The sequence below is a fragment of the Chiloscyllium punctatum genome, chromosome 3 (genome assembly GCF_047496795.1).
Source record: "Chiloscyllium punctatum isolate Juve2018m chromosome 3, sChiPun1.3, whole genome shotgun sequence".
Taxonomy (NCBI): domain Eukaryota; kingdom Metazoa; phylum Chordata; class Chondrichthyes; order Orectolobiformes; family Hemiscylliidae; genus Chiloscyllium; species Chiloscyllium punctatum.
In genome coordinates, this window is record NC_092741.1 from 24744862 (window position 1) to 24766826 (window position 21965).

At 43.3% G+C, this 21965-nt stretch overlaps 1 protein-coding gene across 1 annotated transcript; it reads right to left on the reverse strand.

Moving 5' to 3' along the window:
- Positions 1-2507: 2507 nt before the first annotated feature.
- LOC140456975 (uncharacterized) lies at positions 2508-21614 on the reverse strand. The gene is made up of 4 exons (XM_072550850.1): positions 21435-21614; positions 20011-20152; positions 15250-15424; positions 2508-5831 (listed from the first exon to the last, which is right to left on the reverse strand). The coding sequence occupies exons 1-4, from the start codon at positions 21564-21566 to the stop codon at positions 5669-5671; spliced, it is 612 nt and encodes a 203-aa protein (XP_072406951.1). The 5' UTR covers positions 21567-21614; the 3' UTR covers positions 2508-5668.
- Positions 21615-21965: the final 351 nt, after the last annotated feature.

Consider the following 21965-nt stretch of genomic DNA (forward strand, 5'->3'; position numbering starts at 1 on the left):
ACACAGACACTGGCAGAATGTGCAAACTCCAGACAGTTACTCGAGGCAAGAATTGAACCCAGGTCCCTGGCGGTGTGAGGCAATAGTGCTAACCACTGAGCCATAATGCTGACCCAACCAGTTCTCCTTCGAATCCTCCCACTTCCTTCAGACCAAAGGTGTATCCATGAGCACCTGCATAGGCCCCAGCTATGCCTACCTCTCCAGAGGATAGGTGGGGCAGTCCATCTTCCACAGTTACACGAACACCTTTTCCATCCGCTACATTGATGACTATATTGATGCCGCCCCATACCCCCACAAAGAGGTTGAATAGTTCATCAACTTCACAAACACCTTCCATCCTGACCCTAAGGTCAAATGGACCATCTCTGACAGGTCCTTCCCTTCCTGGACCTCTCCATCTCTATCTCCAGCAACTGACTCAACACAGATATCTGTTCAAACCACCAACTTAAGCTATATTGACTATGCCTCCTCCCTCTTCACCCCGCCCCCTCCCCGTCCTGTAAAAATGTGATCCCTTACTCCCAATTCATCCACCTTCAATGTATCTGCTCCTAGGAGGAGCAGTCCCAATCCCAGACATCCCAGATGACCTCCTATTTCAAGGACAGCAATTTTCCTTCCCACGTGCCAATGATACCCTCCAGCGCACCTCCTCCACTTGGTGTGCCTCCACCTTCAACTCCACTCCTCCGTCCACAACAATGATAGAACCTCCCTGATCCTCACCTTCCACCCCACTAATTTTTGGATACAGCGCATTATCTTCTGCCAGTTCTGTTTTCACAATCAGACCCCATTACCAGTGTTAAATTTCCCTCCCCACCCCTATCTGCATTTTGCAGAGACTGTTCCCTCCATGACTCCCTTGTTAGGTTCACGCCTCCCACCAAGCCACCCTCCCCACCCAGCTCGTTCCCTTGCTACTGCACGAAGTGTAAAACCTGTGCCCACACCACCCCCCTCACCTCTGTCCAAGACCCCAGAGGATCTTTTCACATCTGATAAGAGATTTTCCTGCACGTCCACCCGCCTCATTGACTGTGTCCGTTGCTCTCAATGTGGTCTCCTTTACATTGGGGAGATAGGATGCCACCTTATGCAGCATTTTAGGAAACAACACTGGGGGACACACACCAAATACCCCCACAGCCTTGTGGCTGACCACTTCAACTTCCCCCTCCCACTCCACCAAACACATGCAAGTCCTGGGCCTCCTCCACCACCACATCAAAGCCAACCACCAACTGGAGGAAGAATGCCTTATCTTCTGCCTTGGGACCCTTCAACCACATGGCATCAACATTGACTTCACTCGTTTTCCAAATCTCCTCTCCCCACACCTTAACCCAGATCCAACTCAGCACCACTCTTCTTCCTTCTCCTTCCATCCTCTCCAAATTCCTCACCAACCTATCCCAATCAACCCCAGCTGCATCCACCTATGGCCTTCCTAGCTACCTTCTCCCCAGCCCCATCCCCACCCTCCTATTTATCTCTCAGCCTCCCCTTGCCTCCCTCCTAACATTCCTGAGAAGGGCTTCTATCAGAAATATCAATTCTCCTGCTGCTCGGGTGCTGCCTGACCTGCTGTGCTTTTCTGGCACCACACTTTTTGACCTTAATTGGAGGAACAGAAAGTTAACTTATTTTCAAACAGGAGCTAAACTTCAAGAGTGCTTTTGTGCAAAGAGGTCCGGGCATCCTTATGCACGAATTTCAGGAAATTCATGTGCAGCGACAGTTTATGGAATTTTAGCATTTATTATGAAAGAAATGCAGAATAAAAGTTGGGAAGAATGCTGTAATAGAAACACAGAAACATAGAAAATACGTGCAAGAGTAGGCCACTAAGCCTTTCAAGCCTGGCCCACCGTTCAATCCGATCTTGGCTGATCATGCGATCTCAATGTCCCATTCCCACCCTTGCCACATACTCCTTGATCTCCTCAGCCACAAGGACCGCATCCAGCTGCCTCTTGAATATATCTAATAAACTGGCCTCAGCAGCTTCCAATGGGAGAGAATTCCACAGATTCATATTATTCTAAGTGAAGAAAGTCTTCTTTATCTCTGTCCTGAATGGCTTACCCATTATCCTTAGACCCCCTAGTTTTGGATTTCTCCAACATCTGGATCATTCTTCCTACATTTGGCCTATGTACAAGGTGTTGGTTAGACTGCTCCTGGAGTGTTGCTAAACTGATAGCTATTCCACACGCATCTATCTTGAGCCACACATGTTAGTCCTTGACTTTATTATCCCCAATGACACTTTGCCTGTAGCTCATGTACACAGTGGGTCAAATGCCCTCTGTTAGTGTGGGATCATTCTCTGAAATTGGAGAATTATTACTTTTAATCTTCAATACTTCAACATATTCATTTCACTGAAATATGGAAAGCTGTATACAATGTTAACATTGTGATGTGAGCAGTGGCCCAGATTTCCCTCAGAGTGAGAATAGAACAGGAGACGGAGAGTTATGATGCATCACCCTCTTTACTTCACAGTGAGAATACATTTCCAGCAGACAGAAAAACACAGACAAACACAAACTCGAAGACTATGGCCTCTTCCCGCCACACGAGAAGCCTGTGAATGAACGGCCTGTTAACAGGAATCATATTGGGATAGATAATTTCTCCAATCACACATTTAATCAGTCTGTATTGTGAGTGGGAGCTCTCAGGGTGGGTGGGACCAGATCTGAAGCTGAATTTTATTCTAATGTCAGACTCAGGACTCTGATTTCACGTTGGGATTCTTTCTCCATTTTAGGGACCAGTTTGAAGCTGCTTCATTCCTGGTTCCCAAAATCTTCCACTTGTCCTTCCTCACCTGGATCCAGCTGTTTTCTGAACCTGCACTGACCTGAGTAAAGCTGAATTGGATTAAGAAACAACCTTTCTCCTCATTTCCAGCACAATGTCCAGTGTCTGACCATCAGGAATGGCAGGAAAAGGGAATATTCTACTGCCCACACAGGGTGGAATTTTCACCCTGACCTGGTGTTTCTGATGGCAGTAACCATAGTGTCCCCCACTTCCACTCTCTTCATTCTTGTTGGTTCCAGTTCAAATGTAAAGTACCCACAATGTAACTGGGGATGCATTCCTCATGTATTTAGAATACTCTGTGTGTCCAATGTTACTGTTTGCAAGGCCCTCACCCTCCTCCAGACTCCGGTCCACATCCCTCTTCCTCCTCTCACTGACCCTTGCTGGTTCTGAGCCTCAATGTAAGCTCCCACTCTCCTGCCCCCTCCCCTTGTGCTGCAGAGTTCCACAAGTGAGACCTCTGACCTCAGGCACTACAGCTCAAAGCTGACTGATTCTTAGGTGTCACTAACTTTCAGTTGAAGGTGGGACATGATTACAAAAGGATCACAACAATGAGTATTGATGGTTTACAAATCCAATTCATGTAGGAATACTCCAAAGGGCAGTTCCAGCACTGACCAATCTCAAACAACCAGGCTCTGTAATCCCTCCCACTGTCAATGTGCTCTTACCACATCAACATGAAACCTTCTGACCCAGCATGATTGAGATTAAACAGAAGCATAATCCATCACCAGGACCATCCCTGTCTCAGGCCGTGAACAATGCATTCATTTCAAATAAGATTAGAGAAAAGGAAATTAAATCCCTGCTTCCCAGTGAAGGATCCAGCTCCCCATATACAATTGAATTTAAACCTTTGTACATGCCATAAAATGACCTTAAACCGATGTCACCAATGCACAACAGAGGTGGTTAGTTAGAAATGAATCTGAAACACTGGCTGAAAGTTTAGATTTGACAAGAAATCCCGATTATAAAGAATATTAAAAGGAACACGAGCAGCCAGATGGAATGGAATTTGGGAAAACATGATGGTAGCCAAATATGAAAATAGTATAACAGGGGAACATTTTGTATTGGTGAATTGTTGGGAAATGGTGGTATTCAGAGTAACCTGGATGTCCTTCTACATCAGCACAGAATATTAATAGGCAGTTTGAGCAAGCTATTAGAGAAACAAATAGTATCTTATCTTTATTACAAAGCGAGTGAAGAGTACATAAATCTCACTTCAGTTGTAGCAGTGGATGACATCAGTAGTTTTGATCTCCGTACCCAAGAGTGAATTAGAGTGAATGCAATGACATCATTGGACAGATTACCCAATCGAGGGACAGTGTGGGAAAGTTGACTTGAAGGGGTAAATCAGCAATGATCTCACTGAATGGTGGACCTGCATTTTTATGACCCAGGGGAAAGACAAGATGGTACAGTCCCCAGTGAGATCTCTCTGTCCCAGGACAGTTGAGAACCATCACATGAAGGTGAGAGTGGAAGGAATTGAGGAGGGAGGATGATCGGCAGGAGGGGGAGGGGCTGTAGTTGGTGAGAAGGTGAGAAGGCGGATGTGCAGGGTGGCAGGTGGGTGAGGCCATTCAGTGGAATGTGGGTTAGCAGAGGGTGAGGAAGGTGGGGGACCAGGGCAGTGGGGGAGAATAGTGCCAGGAATGGAGGGGTATATTGTCAGGTCAGTGAGAGAAAGCTTGGGATCTGTCAAGACGTTGGGCTGGGGTGAGGGGAGTGTCATTTCTGCTGGGACCAGACTGGAGGGGAATGGGCGGGTGGATCTTCTGGGGTTGAGTGAAGGGTGGGGATATATTGAAGGGGCAGTGTCAGGTCCAGAGTTTTAGGGATGGGGGTGTGGTCCTACCAGGTCTGGAAGGAGGGGTCAGTTCCAACTGGGTCACTTTGGGTGGGGTTTCAGGTCAGTGAGGCGAGGGCTTGTCAGGTGTTGGGGGCTGCAGATGGTTGTCAGTTCCAAGCCAGTTTTCACCACTTGGGTGTGTCTGTTCAAGGGCAGCTTTTGGGTCTAGTGGAGTTGGGTCAAATGGGATGTCAAGTCTGAGATAAGGGAAAAGTCGTTTTGCTGATAGCAGGGTAGCGGGAGGTGACAGTTCCAACAGGGTGATGATAGGAGAGAAGGGGAGTAGTGGGTCAGTGATGAGGGATCTGCAGACTCCTGGGATTGGTGGGGAGGTGAGGAAGTTTCAGGACAAGCCAGTACAAGGGTGTCAGGTTGAGTGGGTTTCTCCAGTCTGACAGGGTCATAACGGAGGTGTTGTCAAGGTAGGGGGAATGGGGGAGTTGGTGTTGCTGACAGCGACTGACTCCTGATTGGAATTTCAGAGCCAATGAAGTGAGCAACTTGGATAAAGCCATTGATGGGAATCATTGGACTAAAGAACCAGAGGCAACAACAAGTGTAAGTGGGAAATGAAATGTTCCTTGTTGATGCTAAAATAGCTAAATAATTTTGAATGAAGAACAAATGCCATAATTTTAGTTTGAGATAAAAATACTGACTGCCAGTAGACAGCAGTGTTTATAAATAGGATCCCAGGATTTCAGAGATGTAACTGGTGGAATTGGTCAAATTCCCAATGTAGGCACATGTACATAATGTGTCTAATGACCAGTCACTGCATTCACTGGAAGGTAAGTATAAGGGTGTATCTTTCTCTAGGTAAGGAGAACCAAGTTATGCACTGTACTCTAGATTAATTCAATGTGTAGTTTGGGGAAGATAAAATAGATTTTAGAATTCAGCATCTCACTGTTCAGTATTATAATGGTAACAGAATCGGCCAGAAAAATTTCATTCTGATTCCTGTGTGAACCATATTTGCGTTAGTCCACCTTTTTTATACCAAACGATAATATATCTCCATTCAAATGTTCCTTTTTCTTCTTCCAGTTCCTTCAAGAAGTCCAGCACCAGTTCTGTATATCCTTCCCATTCAAATTTCTCATGAAATGTCCTGCAACAGAATTAAGAGTATAGGCATTTAATTCTCATTCCTCATGACAAAACCTGTCTAGATCAGAGTAGATTAACAGGACAATAGGAATAGGAGTTAGTCTTTCAGCCCATTGAGAACCCTCCATTGTGATTACAGGAACAGAATCAATCGATGATCAGAATAGACAGTCCCATAGCAGGTAAAGTGTTCTAAACATTATATGGGGTGCAGTCGGAGAAATCTTGGTGCGCAGATTTTTAGTGAGAGAGTGACTAACAAAGAAAACGGAATCCTATAACTAGATGATTGATCACTGAATCAGAGAAGCCTTACATTTTTATAGAATCCCTATATTGTGGAAACAGGCCGTTTGGCCTTACAAGTCCACACCGACCCCTCTGAAAAGTAACTTACCCAGATCCATTCCCCTAACCTATTATCCTACATTTACCCCTGACTAATGCGCCCAACCTACACATCCCTGAACACTATTGGAAATTTAGCATGACCATTTCACCTAATCTTCATATTTCTGGACTGTGGGAGGAAACCAGAGTACCCAGAGGAAGCCCATGCAGACACTGGGAGAATATGCAGACTCCACACAGACAGTCACCTGAGGCTGGAATCAAACCCGGGTGCCTGGCGTTGTGAGGCAGTAGTGCTAACCACTGAGCCACCGTGCGACCGAGCCTCCGTGAAAACCTGGAACGGCCCCAATTTGAGCATTGTGGCCATTTTAGCAAATACATGAATGCCCTTGAAAAGTTGCAGAGAAAGCTCTTTCTAGAAATTTCCATAAAGGACAAATAAGAAAGTCATCAGGAAGAGGAGAATTGAATATATCTGTAATCCATCAAAAACACATAAATGAATTGCAAAAACTTGAAAGATAAGTCAAAATGACATTTTGGCTATATCAAAAGTGATTCAATTGCAGGCAGATTTAGGAGAATTGATAATGATGAACTGAGAAATGGCAGAAGAGTTGAATGTTTATGCTGTGTCTGCAGTCACTGACATGGTGCATTCACTGATTATACCATTGAATATCAGAGGGTGATGGTTAGATTCTGTGTTACAATTGCCTGACACTTAGGTGGTGTGAAAGTCATTTGTCACAGTTTGAGCAAGTCCTGTTAAAGAGAGAGGTCATTCATGAGCACGTGTCAGGTATGTCTCCAACCAGTGGAGATTCTTCCCAGTTCCCATTGATTCCAGTTTTGCTCGAACTCCTTAAAGCCACATTTGTTCCAACACAGCCTTATTGGCAAGTGCAGTCACTCTTAGCTCAGGCCTAGAATTCAGCTGCTTTGGCTGTGTCTCCCTCTAACACTGACACACTATGGTAGCAATGTGTACCAGCTACAAGGTACAATGTAATAACTCACTGAAGCCTGTCCACACCGACAAGGCATAGGTCAGGAATGTGATAGACTACACACCACCTGTTTGGATAGGTAAAGCTGCAAAATCACTCAAGAATCTCACCACCATCCAGGACATTGCAGCCCACTTGACTGGCACCTTTTCCACCACCTTCAATATTCGCTCCCTTCACCAATGCAAAGTGGCACAGTGTGTACCATCTACCATGTCACGAATCACCTTGCTCCTTTGGCATTAACTTCCAGGAGGAACCCATGGAGTAACTGAAATTAAACTGAAAAAGGGATATCACAGGAGGGCTGTGACCTGATTGGCGGGTAGGGAATCTGTCCCAAATTTGAAAAAATAACATGGCATAACTAACTAATAAATTAATTAAGTCGAGCTGGCTGGGCAGGTGATGTGCTGTAGCTGTATGATGTGGGAGTTGGCTGATCCCTTTGCGAGCTGCATTGACCACATCTGCAGCAAATGTTGGTTGCTCAAGGAACTTTGGCTCAGAATTAATGAGCTGAAATGTGAGCTTCAAATACTGCGGCACTTCAGGGAGGGGGAGAGTTACCTGGACGTTGTGTTTCAGGAGGCAGTCACATCTGGTAGATTAAGTATCACAAATTTGGTCAGGGACAGGGACAGCAGTGTGTGACTGCAAGTGAGGCAGATAGGGGGAACCTGTATTCAGACAGATGAGCCTCAGCTCTTGACTTTGTCCAAGGTGCATGAGGTACTTGCTGTCTGTGTAGATGAGGAACAGGGCTGTGGGGAGGGTGAGCCAGCTGACCATGGCACTCTGACAGAGGAGGCCATTCAAGAGGGGGGAGCAAAAAGAGCAGTGGTAGTTGTAGGGGATTCGAGAATTAGGGGAATAGATAGCATCCTTTGTAAGCAGGATAGAGAAAACTGCATGGTATGTTGCCTCCCTGGTGCCACTGTAAGGGCCACCTCTGACCGGCTTGAAAGGATATTGGAGAGGGAGGAGAAGGATCCAATTTTTGTGGTCCACGTTGGGGCAATCAACATTGTCTGGATGAGGAAAGAGGATCAGTTTAGGGATTATTAGAAAGTAGGATCTAAATTAAAGAAGAGGTCCTCAAGGGTTATAATCTCTGGATTACTACCTGAGCCTCGTGCAGATTGGCATAGGGAAACAGGAACAAAGGAAGTAATCATGTGGCTAAAAGAGTGATGCGGGAAAGAGGGGTTCCTTTTCATGGGCGCTGGCATTGGTATTGGAACAGGAGGGATCTGTACCATGGGGATGGTCTCTACCTGAACCAAGCTGGGACTAATATTCCCTAGAGAAAGGTAAATGGGGTGGTCAACAGAGCATTAAATTAGAAAGTTGGGGGAAAGCGAAGGGTAAAACTCAAAGAAGTATCCAGGCCAGTGGAAAACAAAGCAGCAGGTTAACATCACTGGAGGTGGATTCAACTGCATGGAAAAGTATGAAAAAAATGACAAGCAAGGAGAACTCAGAAGCAATTATTAAAGTCTCCAGAACACAAAATAGGACAGAGTGTTCGGACAGAGTTAGGAATCAAACTTCAAACACACTAAATAAGCGAATAACAATGAGAAGAGGGATGGTAAATACAGGACTGAAGATATATCTAAATGCACACAGTATACTGAATAAGGTAAATGAGCTTGTGTTGCAGATCACAATTGTCAGGTATGCTGTGGTGGGCATCACGGAGACGTGGCTGCAAAGGGATCAGGACTGGGAGCTAAATATCCAAGGATATGCATCCTATTGAAAAGACAGGCAAATGGACAGAGGGGATGGTGTTTCCCTATGAATAAGAAATGAAATTAAATCAATAGCAAGAAACCATGCAGGGTCAGATGATGTATAATATGTCTAGAATTGAGAAACCACAAAGGTAAAATGACCAGAATGGGACTTATGCACAGGCCTCCAAACAGTAGTCAGGATGTGGATCGCACGATACACTAGGAGATAGAAAAGGCATATAAGAAAGGCAAGGTTACAATGATCATGGGGGACTTCAATATGCAGGTGGACTGGGAAAATCAGTTGGTAGTGGATTGCAAGAGAGGGAATTTGAGCAATGTTTATGAGATGGCTTTTTGGAGCAGCTTGTGGTGGAGCCCACTAGAGAACAGCTAATTCTGAATTTAGTGATGCGCAATGAGGCAGACTTGATAAGGGAGCTTAAGGTGAAGGAACCCTTAGGAGGGAGTGACCATAATATGATAGAAATTACTCTGCAATTAGAGAGGGAGAAGGTAGAATCAGATGAAACGGTATTACACCTCAATAAAGGCAACTACAGAGGCATGGAGAGGAACTGACCAGAATGGACTAGAAGAGGAGCCTAGCAGGAAAGGCAGTGGCACAGCAATAACAAGAGTTTCTGGGATACAGTAAAATTCATCCCGAGGAGAAAGAAGCATACTAAAGGGAGGATGAGGCAACCATGGCTGACAAGAGAAGTCAGGGACAGCATAAAAGCAAAAGAGGAAGCATACAATGCGGTGAACAGCAGTGGGAACTCAGAGAATTGGGAAGCTTACAAAAACCAACAGAGGACAACGATAAAAGGAATAAGGAAGGAGAATATCGAATATGACCATAAGCTAGCCAGTAATATAAAAGAAGATTGCAAGAGTTTCTTCAGATACCTAAAGGGCAAAAGAGAGGCAAAATAGACATTGGGTTGCTGGAAAACAATGCTGGAGAAGTGGTAATGGGGAACAATGAAATGGTGGAGGAACTGAATAAGTATTTTGCATCAGTCTTCATGGTGGAAGACACGAGTAACATCCCAAAAATTCCAGAGAGTCAGAGGTGAGTATGGTGGCCATCACCAAGGAGAAGGTGCTGGGAAATTTGAAAGGTTTGATTGGGGAGAAATAATCTGGACCAGATGGACCACATCCCAGAAAGAGACAGCTGAAGAGATAGTGGAGACATTAATGGTGATCTTCCAGGAATCACTGGAGTCAGGGAGGGTCCCAGAGGACTGGAAAATTGCTAATATACTCCCTTATTTAAAAAGGGAGTATGACAAAAGAGGGGAAATTACAGGCTGATTAGCCTGATCTTGATCATTGTTAAGATTATGGAATCCATTGTGAAGGATGAAATTTCTCAATACTTGGAAGTGTATGATGAAATAGGGCAAAATCAGCAAGGTTGCATCAAGAGAAGGTCACACCTGACAAATCTGTTTGAATTCTTTGAGGAGGTAATGCACGATTTAGAGCAAGGGGAGCCAATGGATGTTATCTACTTGGACTTCCAGAAGGCCTTTGACAAGGTGCCACACAGGAGGCTACTGAGTAAGACAAGGGCCTGTGGTGTCAGAGGCAAGGTGCTAGCATGGATAGAAGATTGGCTGTCTGGCAGAACGCAGAGAGTGGGGAGAAAAAGAGTTCTTCTCAGGATGTCAGCCAGTGACTAGTAGTGTTCCTCAAGGCACTGTGTTGAGACTACAACTTTTCACTTTATACATTAATGATCTAGATGAAGGAACTGAGGTATTCTGGCTGAATTTGCAGATGATATAATGATAGGTGGAGGGACAGGCATCATTGAGAAGGCAGGGAGGCTGCAGACTGATCTAGACAAGTTAAGAGAGTGGGCAAAAAAAGTGGCAGATTGTGTACATCTTGGAAAAGTGTGAGATCATGCACATTGGCTGGAAGAACAGAGACATAAACTATTTTCTAAATGGGGAGAAGATTAAAAAATCTGAAGTGCATAGGGACTTGGGAGTTCTTGTCCAGGATTCTCTGAAGGTAAATTTGCAGGTTGTTAGGAAGGCAAATATAATGTTACCATTTATTTGGAAAGGACTAGAATATAAAAGCAGGGATATACTTCTGAGGCTCTAAATGTCAGACCACATTTAGAGTAATGTGAGCTGCTTTGGCCCCCATACCTCAGGAAGAATGTGTTGGCCTTGGAGGGGTCCAGAGGAGGTTAATGAGAATGGACCCAGGAATGAAAAGCTTAACATATGAAAAATGTTTTATTACCCTGGGTCGATACTCGATGGAATTTAGAAGGATGAAGGGGGATCTAATTGAAACTTACAGAATACTGAATGGCCTGGACAATGTGGATGTAGGGAAGTTGCTTCCATGAGCAGGAGAGACTAGGATCCAAAGGCACAGCTTTAGAGTAAAGGGAAGATCCTTTAGAACAGAGATGAGGAGAAACGTCTTCAGCGAGAGCATAGTGAATCTATGGAATTCATTGTCACCGAAGGCTGTGGAGGCCAGGTCATTGAGTATATTTGAGACTGAGATCAATAGGTTCTTGATTGCCAAGGGGATAAAAGGTTATCATGAGAAAGCAGAATAATGGAGTTGAGAAACTTATCAGCCTTGGTTGAATGGCTGAGCTATGGGCCAAATGGCCTAATTTCTGCTCCAATGTCTTCTGGTCTTATGGTCTAAAACTCTGCCCTCTACCATCGAGAAGGTCAGGGGCAGTAAGGACATGAAAATATCACCGCCCGCAAGATCCCCTCCAAACCACACTCAATCCTGATTTGGTAATACATCATCATGCCGTCAGTGTCAGTGGATCAAGTATCTGGAACTGCCTTCCTGACAGCAGGACTGCAACAGTTCAAGAGGACAACTCACCACCGCCATCTCCAGGGCAACTAGAGATAGGACAAGCCACATCCCAGGAATGAATAAAAAATAAACCACCACCAGGATCTGGCTGTTAGAGAGACCCCGACACCTGCCCTTTCTGCTGACCCACCTCACCCACTCCACACCCCCATGACACCGTCCTGTAATCCTCTACCTGGTATCACAGACCTATTAGCCTCGGAGTCAGTGCTGATGCTTGGTCTCTCAGGTACAGTGCCTCAGCAGTCAGGAGCCAGCAGTGCTTGAGGGTCACTGAATGCAGCAAGCTTTCCCTGAGAGAGCTGATGTGGGGCTCTTATCAGCTCTCCAGTCAGTGGGCGATACATTGATCACCTCCATTCAATTGTGAGCTAATGATTTACAACTGCATCTATTAGAACTGCATCCTTTGAAAAACAAATCCATCAAAAATATCCTTTCTGCTACAAGGTCTGATTCACAAAAGGATCTTGTCAGACAGTGATTTTCAAATCACTGAAAATTCCTGAAGGAGTGCCTGTCTTCCTCTCAGGCTATTGGGAGAGTTTAATACTTTGTTGGTACTGTGCGAATGTTACTCATGGGACTGCTCGTGGAATCTTGCTGTGCTGAAATTGCTGCGGACAGTTTCCTGCCCTAAGAATGTTGCCACCTTCTGCCAACCCGCGTCAAGAATGGCTCATGCCCACCCTGACATCTCAGAACCTTCAACATCACACTATTTTGTTTTGATAGGTACATTTCCCAAGAAAGACAACATGAGATAGCTTCGGCAAACAGAGTTAAGGAGAATCCAAAGGGTTTTTACAAATACATTAAGGACAAAAGGGTAGCTCGGGAGAGAATAGGGCCCCTCAAAGATCAGCAAGTCAGCCTTTGTGTGGAGCCACACAAAATGTGGGAGATACTAAATGAATATTTTGTATCAGTGTATCCTGTGGAAAAGGATATGGAAGATATAGACTGTAGGGAAATAGATGGTGACATCTTGCAAAATGTCCAGATTACAGAGGAGGCAGTGCTGGATATCTTGAAATGGTTAAAGGTGGATAAATCCCCAGGACCTGATCAGGTGTACCGAAAACTCTGTGGGAAGCCAGAGAAGTGATTGCTGGGCCTCTTGCTGAGGTATTGGTATCATTGATAGTCACAGGTGAGGTGCCGGAAGACTGGAGGTTGCCAAACGTGGTGTCACTGTTTAAGAAGGGTGGTAAGGACAAGCCAAGGAACTATAGACCAGTAAGCCTGACCTCGGTGGTGGGCAAGTTGTTGGAGGGAATCCTGAGGGACAGGATGTCCATGTATTTGGAAAGGCAAGGACTGATTAGGATAGTTAACATGGCCTTGTGCGGGGGAAATCATGTCTCACAAACTTGATTGAGTTTTTTGAAGAAGTAACAAAGAGGATTGATGAGGGCAGAGCAGTAGACGTGATCTATATGGACTTCATCAGTAAGGCATTTGACAAGGTTCCCCATGGGAAACTGATGAGCAAGGTTAGATCTCATGGAGTACGGGGTGACCTAGCCATTTGGATACAGAACTGGCTCAAAGGTGGTGGTGGAGGGTTGTTTTTCAGACTGGAGGCCTGTGACCAGTGGAGTGCCACAAAGATCGGTGCTGGGTCCTCTACTTTTTGTCATTTACATAAATGATTTGGATGCGAGCATAAGAGGTACAGTTCGTAAGTTTGCAGATGACACCAAAATTGGAGGTATAGTGGACAACGAAGAGGGTTAGCTCAAATTACAACAGGATCTTGACCAGATGGGCCAATGAGCTGAGAAGTGGCAGATGGAGTTTAATTCAGATAAATGCGAGGTTCTGCATTTTGGGAAAGCAAATCTTAGCAGGATTTGTACACTTAATGGTAAGGTCCTTGGGAGTGTTGCTGAACAAAGAGACCTTGGAGTTCAGGTTCATAGCACCTTGAAAGTGGAGTCACAAGTAGATAGGATAGTGAAGAAGGCGTTTGGTATGCTTTCCTTTATTGGTCAGAGTATTGAGTACAGGGGTTGGGAGGTCATGTTGCGGCTGTACAGGACATTGGTTAGGCCACTGTTGGAATATTGCGCGCAATTCGGGTCTCCTTCCTATTAGAAAGATGTTGTGAAACTTGAAAGGGTTCAGAAAAGATTTACAAGGATGTTGCCAGGGTTGGAGGATTTGAGCTATGGGAGAGGCTGAGCAGACTGGGACTGTTTTCCCTGGAGCGTCAGAGGCTGAGGGGTGACCTTATAGAGGTTTACAAAATTATGAGGGGCATGGATAGGGTAAATATGCAAAGTCTTTTCCCTGGGGTGGGGGAGTCCAGAACTAGAGGGCATAGGTTCAGGGTGAGAGAGGGAAGATATAAAAGAGATCTAAGGGACAACTTTTTCACGCAGAGGGTGGTACGTGTATGGAATGAGCTGCCAGAGGAAGTGGTGGAGGCTGGTACAATTGCAACATTTAAGAGGCATTTGGATGGATATATGAATAGGAAGGGTTTGGAGGGACATGGGCTAGTGCTGGCAGGTGGGACTAGATTGGGTTGGAATATCTGGTCGGCATGGACGGGTTGGACCGAAGGTTTTGTTTCCATGTTGTACATCTCTATGACTCGATGACCCTAAGAGCTTTGTGGCATGGTGTTAAGGCAACAATCTCTTGCTCAATCTCAAAGAAGTAATCCACCGAAGCGAAATTATTATCTTGTGTTTGACCTGAAGCAAGACAAAAAAAATGTCTAGAAAATGACTGAGATATAGAGGGCAGTGAGAATGAGAAGTTGAAAGGAAAATGTCACAGTAAAGAAATGATGTTGGAAAAATTGATTGGATGACATTTGAAATTCCCTGGGACTCTGATTATTCACATCCCAGTGTGTTGATAGAGGTGAAGGTGGATAGAGAGATGTGGAGATATTGGCTTTTATTCTCAAATCTTCAAAGTACTATTGATTCTGGAATGCTGCCTTCTGAACTGTGGAAGCTCAGTCACTGAGTATGATCTAGATAGATGTTGATGCACTTCAAGATAGTAATGACGTCAAGGCATATGGGAATATTGTGGTAAAATTCCACTGAAGTGGATGATCTGCCATTACCTAGAAGGGTGAAGCAGTCTAAAGGATCTGAATGACTTACTTCTACTCCAAAGTCCCTTTGTTCAAATGAAGTGGAAGTGTTCTGTGAAAAATGTTAAGCATGTTGCAGATGAGACTTTTAGAATCCAGGAGCCAGCTTCTTGTGAGCTGGAGTAATGTGAATGTGGAGGACTGGCTATGTTCTCAGGGGGTGGAGTTGCAGATTGTGAGAAATGAACCAATCCACAACTGTATTCACATTGTCCCAGTGTGACTTGATGGACCTGTTAATCTCAATCTGACCCAGACTGGAATGATGGTGACATAAAGAAACATTAATCACAATACTTCAGCAACAAAACTCACTTGACAAAGTAGTGACCTGGAGTTAATTCTTTTAATTTAATCGTTTGATCTGTAGGTTCAGGCATACTTCTGACTTCAGGAACAATGCCAACACCGACATAGACTGTCTCTGAAAATGTTTGATTTACCACGTATCCAGCACATCCCCAAGGTGCAGTGAAAGGAACAATTGTTTCTGCAGATAAAGAAAACACTGTTATTTACATGTTTATCTTTCAATATTGTTGCTGAAGTTGCTTACACCACTATTTCAGGCAGTGAATTCTATGTCATGTATGAACATATGTGCACATAAACATACAAACTGGGAACAGGAGACAGTCGCTCAACCCCTCACACCTAAACCACTGATACCACAGCATTGCATTGTTTTTTGAAAATTTAACAAATATCTATTTAGGTTTCTTTCTTGCAATCCTAAATTTTAATTAATAAGCTTCAGGCACAAGCTTCTAAATATTGAGCATTGCGTCATTGACTGTGCTGTACTCTGCAGTTCTACTCCACTTGTTCTTCTGACAATCTGGCATACACAGTCAGAGCTGTACCTTCCAAATTACTTTGTCCCATTAAGGTCTGGACCTCTCAGAGTCACATCTTCTGTTCAACAACCTTTTCAAATGGGGTAAAAGAGCTTTTGACTCTACCTTCAGTAAATTTCAGCACTATGTGGAGATTCTTGGTTTAAATCAAATCCCTCTTTGGGACCAGAATCATCCTCCAAGCTGCTCCCTCCTTCTTTCTTCATTTTTCATTGAGGCTTTTCTTTGACTAAATCCAGTTGTCCAAGTTCCCTGTATCATTGGGGATCCAAGTTTTCCTCGTTCTAACTTGGACGTTTTACCACCTTCTCCATTCTAATTTTCTTTTAAGAATTCCTCCCATTCCATTTCAATTTTTCTCATTCTCTTTCCCAATCATTTCTAACTTGAGCTTTGCTAATTTCACCTATGACATTATATTTTCATTTTTCTTTCTTTTAATAGGGGATGTGATGGTCTAATGGAATTATTGCTCTTGTATTAATCCAGACAGCTAGGTATTATCCTGGGGACCAAGGTTCAAATCCCGCCATGCCTGTGGTAGAGTGTGAGTTCATGGTGGAAAAAATGAATGGAATTCAAATTCTAATGATGACCATGCCATTGGTGGGAAATACCCATCTCATTCAGAATTGCCCTTTTGAAAAGAAAACTGCTGTCCTTACCTAATCTGGTCTATATGCAATTCTAGATTGACAGAATAGTGGTTGACTCTTAACTGCCCTCTGGTCAATACGACATGAGCAATAAAAACTGGCATAGCCAGCAATAAAAATTGGCATAGCCAGCAATACCCACATTCTCATAAATGAATGAAAAAACAATGCTAACTGTTGAATAATAACTTGAACCATCTCATCTTGAGAACATCTTACTTTTCTAATTATAACTCTAATTTTAGCCCTAATCAAATAATCCACTGTTAGAGCTTTCATTTCAAAAAAGCTCTTAGCAACATTCAAATCCATCTTCAAGTTGTATTAAATGAATGTCACCATAATGGAGCTGTTTTATGTCCTGAACCACCCCTGAGTTGTTACTTTAAAAGAAAGAGATTGATCTCGCTTAAGTCCAGCAATTTCAAAAATATTGCAAAAAAGCCAAATATTATGATGCCAGCTGATGTTATGACTGGACAAGTCAAATCTCAGGTGGCATTATGTGTTGATAGATCATGTTGTGAATTGTTTCTGGTTTTCATGAGCTGGTCTTTCACAGAAATGCAAACATTGAATTTTGCAGATTTGCCTTTAAAAGAAAACAGAAGAGTTGAAACTAAGGCAGGTTAAAGTAAATTATTTTCATAGAATATACATTTGATGATTTCAAAACATATGGCAAAAATATTTTCCTATTCCAAAAGCACCCTGCACGATACTTGCAACAGAGAGAATCCCTTTCTTTATTCCCCCCCACTCCACACTGGGCTTCATTAAATTTTATCTTCTCCTTCTTTCGGAAGAAATCAACTTATACATCTGGCCTCAGCCAAGAACACTTCAGAAAATCCGCTCAGCTAAACCAATTCCTTTTTCATTAAACTACATATGTTATCATTATTTATCAAAATCAATCCCTGATTCTCTAAACTATAGCGTAACACATAACTGCTTACTGTCTTCACTCATACAGGTTTCCCAATGTGGATAAAAAGATATATATGCAGAAATTGGATTATAATTGGAAACAGGAGAATGTGCAGATCTATGAGTAGAAAGTGCAGAATTAGCATTTAGTGAATTGTTCCTCCAGAGAGCTGGCCCCGGCATGATGGGCTGAATGGGCTCTTATAATGCTCTTACCATTTTAATATTCAATGGATTTCTCAGTGTTGAATTTCTCCAATGTGGAGTTGATCACATGGTGAAAAGGGAATATGACAATGCAAGAAATGCTTCCCCTTTACCTGACAGGAATGTAGGGGTTTTGGAAACTAAGATGGGAGAAGGTAAAGGGTAACAGTTGTATCTTCTGGGCTAACCTGTAAAGGTGTGTGAGAATAGCTATCTGGATAATGGGGTTGACTGAGTAACAGTGGAATTTCAATTGAATGTGAAATGACAAAGTCAAAGACTTGAGCACAAATATCCCCCGGCCTTAGTTCTTGCACCCCTGGTTAATATTGTACCACGTAACTTGAATTGACTTTCATGTTGGAATCCTCCTTACTGTTAAGGGCATGTGGTGTTATCACTGGGCTAATAATCAACACAGGCTATGGTTATGGTAACATTGGCTCAAACCCCTTTACGAGAGACCCAGGAATTTTGAATTCAGTAAAGTTTGGATTTAAAAAGTTGTCCTAATGATCACCATATGAATTCCATTGATCAGTATATAAAAAAACTTAACTGGTTCAATAATGTCCTTCATCCATATCTGGCCTGGCTTACATCTAAATTTGGACTTACAGCAATGACCTTACAGGCAAATTAATACTGGGTCTAGCCAGTGATGTCAACATCCCATTGATAACTGACAAAAATATTCACTTCCCAACTATTTCGTATCACTTGCAAATGTTGAAATTACACCTTATACACTCAAGTCCAGATTATTAACATTCTGTGAAAGTGCAATATTGATCTCTGGGGAATGGTGCTTTAGATATTTTCAAATCAACCTATTCAGAGATGTCATCATATACCTCTGGCCCAAGAGGATCTTGAAGATGGATCTCCAAGCTGAGAGGTGCAGACACTACCACTGCATCATAGAGCCCGAGGATGATACTTGCCTCCAGTATGAGAAATAGCTGCTTAACACTACTTTTTGCTCTCTCTCCATCAAACAATTGAGTATCAATGCTGCCAATCTCTTCAATACCAACATCTGTAGTTTTGCTCAGTGTTTTCCATAATAATTTGTAATACACCTTTTAAATGTTGATACATAAAACATCAAATGTGTTTCATTCCTCTGACCATTAGCAGCTAATGGTAATAGTCAGAGGCAGGCACAGTGGCACAGTGGTTAGAACTGTTGCCTCACAGTGCCAGAGACCTGGGTTCAATTCCCGCCTCAGGCGATTGACTGTGGAGTTTGCACATTCTCCCCGTGTCTGCGTGGGTTTCCTCTGGGTGCTCTGGTTTCCTCCCACAGTCCAAAAATGTGCAGGTTAGGTGAATTGGCCGTGCTAAATTGCCTGTAGTGTTAGGTGAAGGGGTAAAAGGTCGGGGAATGGGTCTGGGCGGGTCAGTGTGGACTTGTTGGGCCAAAGGGCCTGTTTCCACACTGTAAGTAATCTAATCTAATGTCTAGATGAAGTCAATTAAACATGATTTGACTTTTGAACAGCAGAAATTCCTTCCACTGACCATCTGTCCAAACCTAACAGTCCAGCAATATCTGCAAATAAAGTTTATAATACATGATTTACCTGATTTAAAAACTTGGATTCCAACTTGAATTTGTTTTTATCATTTTTAGTTCTTTGAAGGTAACTTGCTCACTTAACGGTCGGATATGCATTATTTTTCAACTTGGTGGTGTTGTAGCTTTTCATGAAAGAACTTGACCTACTCTAAATGGAGAATTTACAAAATTTAGATTGTGTAATGATCTATAGAATGAGGGCAGGGGCCATAAGGAGATTCTATTCAAAAGACATGAAGGTGCTGATGTTGGACTAGGGTGGACAAGGACAGAATCACATGTCAGGTGAACCTGACGAAGAAGCAACTTTCTGAAAGTTTGTGATTTCAAATCAACCTGCTGGGCTATACCCTGGTGTCATGTCACTTCTGAGTCTGTTTAAAAGCAAAATAGCAGCTTAGTTTTAGGCAATCTGGTGGCCAACTGCCTCAAAGTATTCAATGTCAAAGAGAAGTCGATAAGTTAGTCTGTGTGTTTTTGGGAGAGATGGAGGGAATCACAATTAGTGGATGTGCAGAAAGTTGACACCTGCAAAAGTTTGTGTCCTTATCGATTGAGTAAACATTAAAGAGTGAAGATGTGAGTGACACTTTACTGAGTTTGAGTGTCAATATTGCAAGGATATTGCTGGGAAAAGGCTTGAATCATTCATCTTGCTATTTATAATAATATCTTTTCAAATATTTTAAAAATTCTTTTATGAAATAAATATATTTTAAAATTTGATGAATAGTGACAACCTTGTGGAATTTTTTGTCAATGCAGAACGTATCAAGCAAGAAATGCGAAAGAGTAAAAAGTCATTTCATATTCTGTCGTTACTTTGATGGAATATCTGACATACCATCAGCATTGCCGAAAAATGCATAATTGAACAGCTTATCCAGGCTGATTTCCATTTTTCCCTCCAAATCTGTCTTCAAATCCGAAACATGAACTGCTGTTTCAGCCCATTGAATGTGTGGAAATTCTATTTCATCATAATCCTAAAATGAGAGTAAAATATGTATTACTGTTTAATATAACTGAACTTCTACCAAAGTATGTCAATGCTGAAAGAACTGGACCAGGTGTTCAGGTGTGCAAGAGTCTTCATGTTCTGGAGCAACTGAACCTGAAACAGGGGTTTGAAGTTTTTAATGGAATTCCTGACAGCAGCATTTTCTGATTCATTCCCTTTCTCTCTCACTCTTTCATCTTTCATGTTGTCGTGTTAGACTCACCTTGCTGCTTCCCTTTGGGTTTGCAATAGCAACATTTAGAGAATGTTATTGAAATCCTTCTACATTGAGCCAATGTCAATGACGACATGTCCCTATGTTGTGTATCTCTCTGTGTGTTTTAACACATTATTTAAACAGAGAAATGCATTTGGGAATGAGGCATGGGCAACAAATCTCAGCCATGCCAGCGACACCTTCACTGAATGAAAGGATAAAAACACCATTACTTACAGCCTGCTGAATTGGGGCAGGTGATGGCCTCATGGGATTGATCACAAGGCACAATCCAGAGAGGCAAAAGTGAGGACTGCAGATGCTGGAAATCAGTGTCTAGATTAGAGTGGTGCTGGAAAAGCACAGCACGTCAGGCAGGATCCGAGAAGCAGGAAAATCAATGTTTCAGGCAAAAGCCCTTGATCAGGAAGGGCTTTTGCCCGAAACGTCAATTTTCCTGCTCCTTGATGCTGCCTGACCTGCCGTGCTTTTCCAGCACCTCTCTAATTGAGACACTATTAATCCAGAGTGCCAGGTCATGTTCTGGGGACCTGGAGTGAACCCCACGAGGGTAGATGATAGAATTTGAATTCAGTTAAAAAAAAACCTCGAATTAGGGGTCTATCCAGGCTTGGAAATCAGAGGATTTCCCTCAAGACCAGACTTGGCCTCTTCCAAAAAGGACAGAACTGCCTTTCAGAAACAGGGTTAGATTGAGTGAAGACAGGAGCAGTAGGAGAGCTCCCTGACTCTACAGTCCTTGTGTTGTCCCCCTCTCTGTGAGCACACTGACCCCTCCCTTCACCTGTTGCTGGAGATGGAAGCCCTGATATTCTTCTTACTGCACAAGCTGGCAGTGGGAGCCAGGCAGGTGATAGCAGCTCATGGAGAAAGTGTTAATGAGGCCGAGGAGTAATTTCAGTCCAGTCTCATGGTTCAGGGTTGGGATGTGCACTGTCGGTGCACTGCAGGTTAGGGACTAAAAACAACATGGAATAATTTCCACTGGTACAAACATGACAGAACAGAGGGAACTCTGAGCTGTACTGACCTTGTCCTGGATGACTTGATCCGGCTTGAGACAGTCAACATCCTCACAGAGTTCGATCACCTCCTGCTCTGTTTCCCGTGCAGCAATTTGATGTCCAAAGAGGACAGACACAGTCAAGAAGATTCTCAGCATCTTGGTGTTCTCTCAGATCACTGGTGAACGCACTGACTGACTCTCAGCACCTTCAGATGGATCTGCAGTTTGAGCACAGAGTTACACTCATTATATACTCTTTGATGAAGATGGTTTTGAATATAGTTTATCCTTAGGTAGGAACGTCATGGTGGAGGAACATTCCAGCTGATTAATTATGGAAATTTCTCTTAGCTCTGACTTTACAATGGATTCAGAAATCCTTAACCCTCTGTGTGCTGGCTCCTGGGAACACTGAACACTTGGGAAAGCTGTTTTTGTAATTGCTACCCACTCACATGGTCAGGGTTGTCACTCTTCCCGGTTTGGGAATCCATTGGATTGGAAGATTGATTTCCCAGTCACTGGTGATGAGGAGAAAACGATTTCACCCTTGGG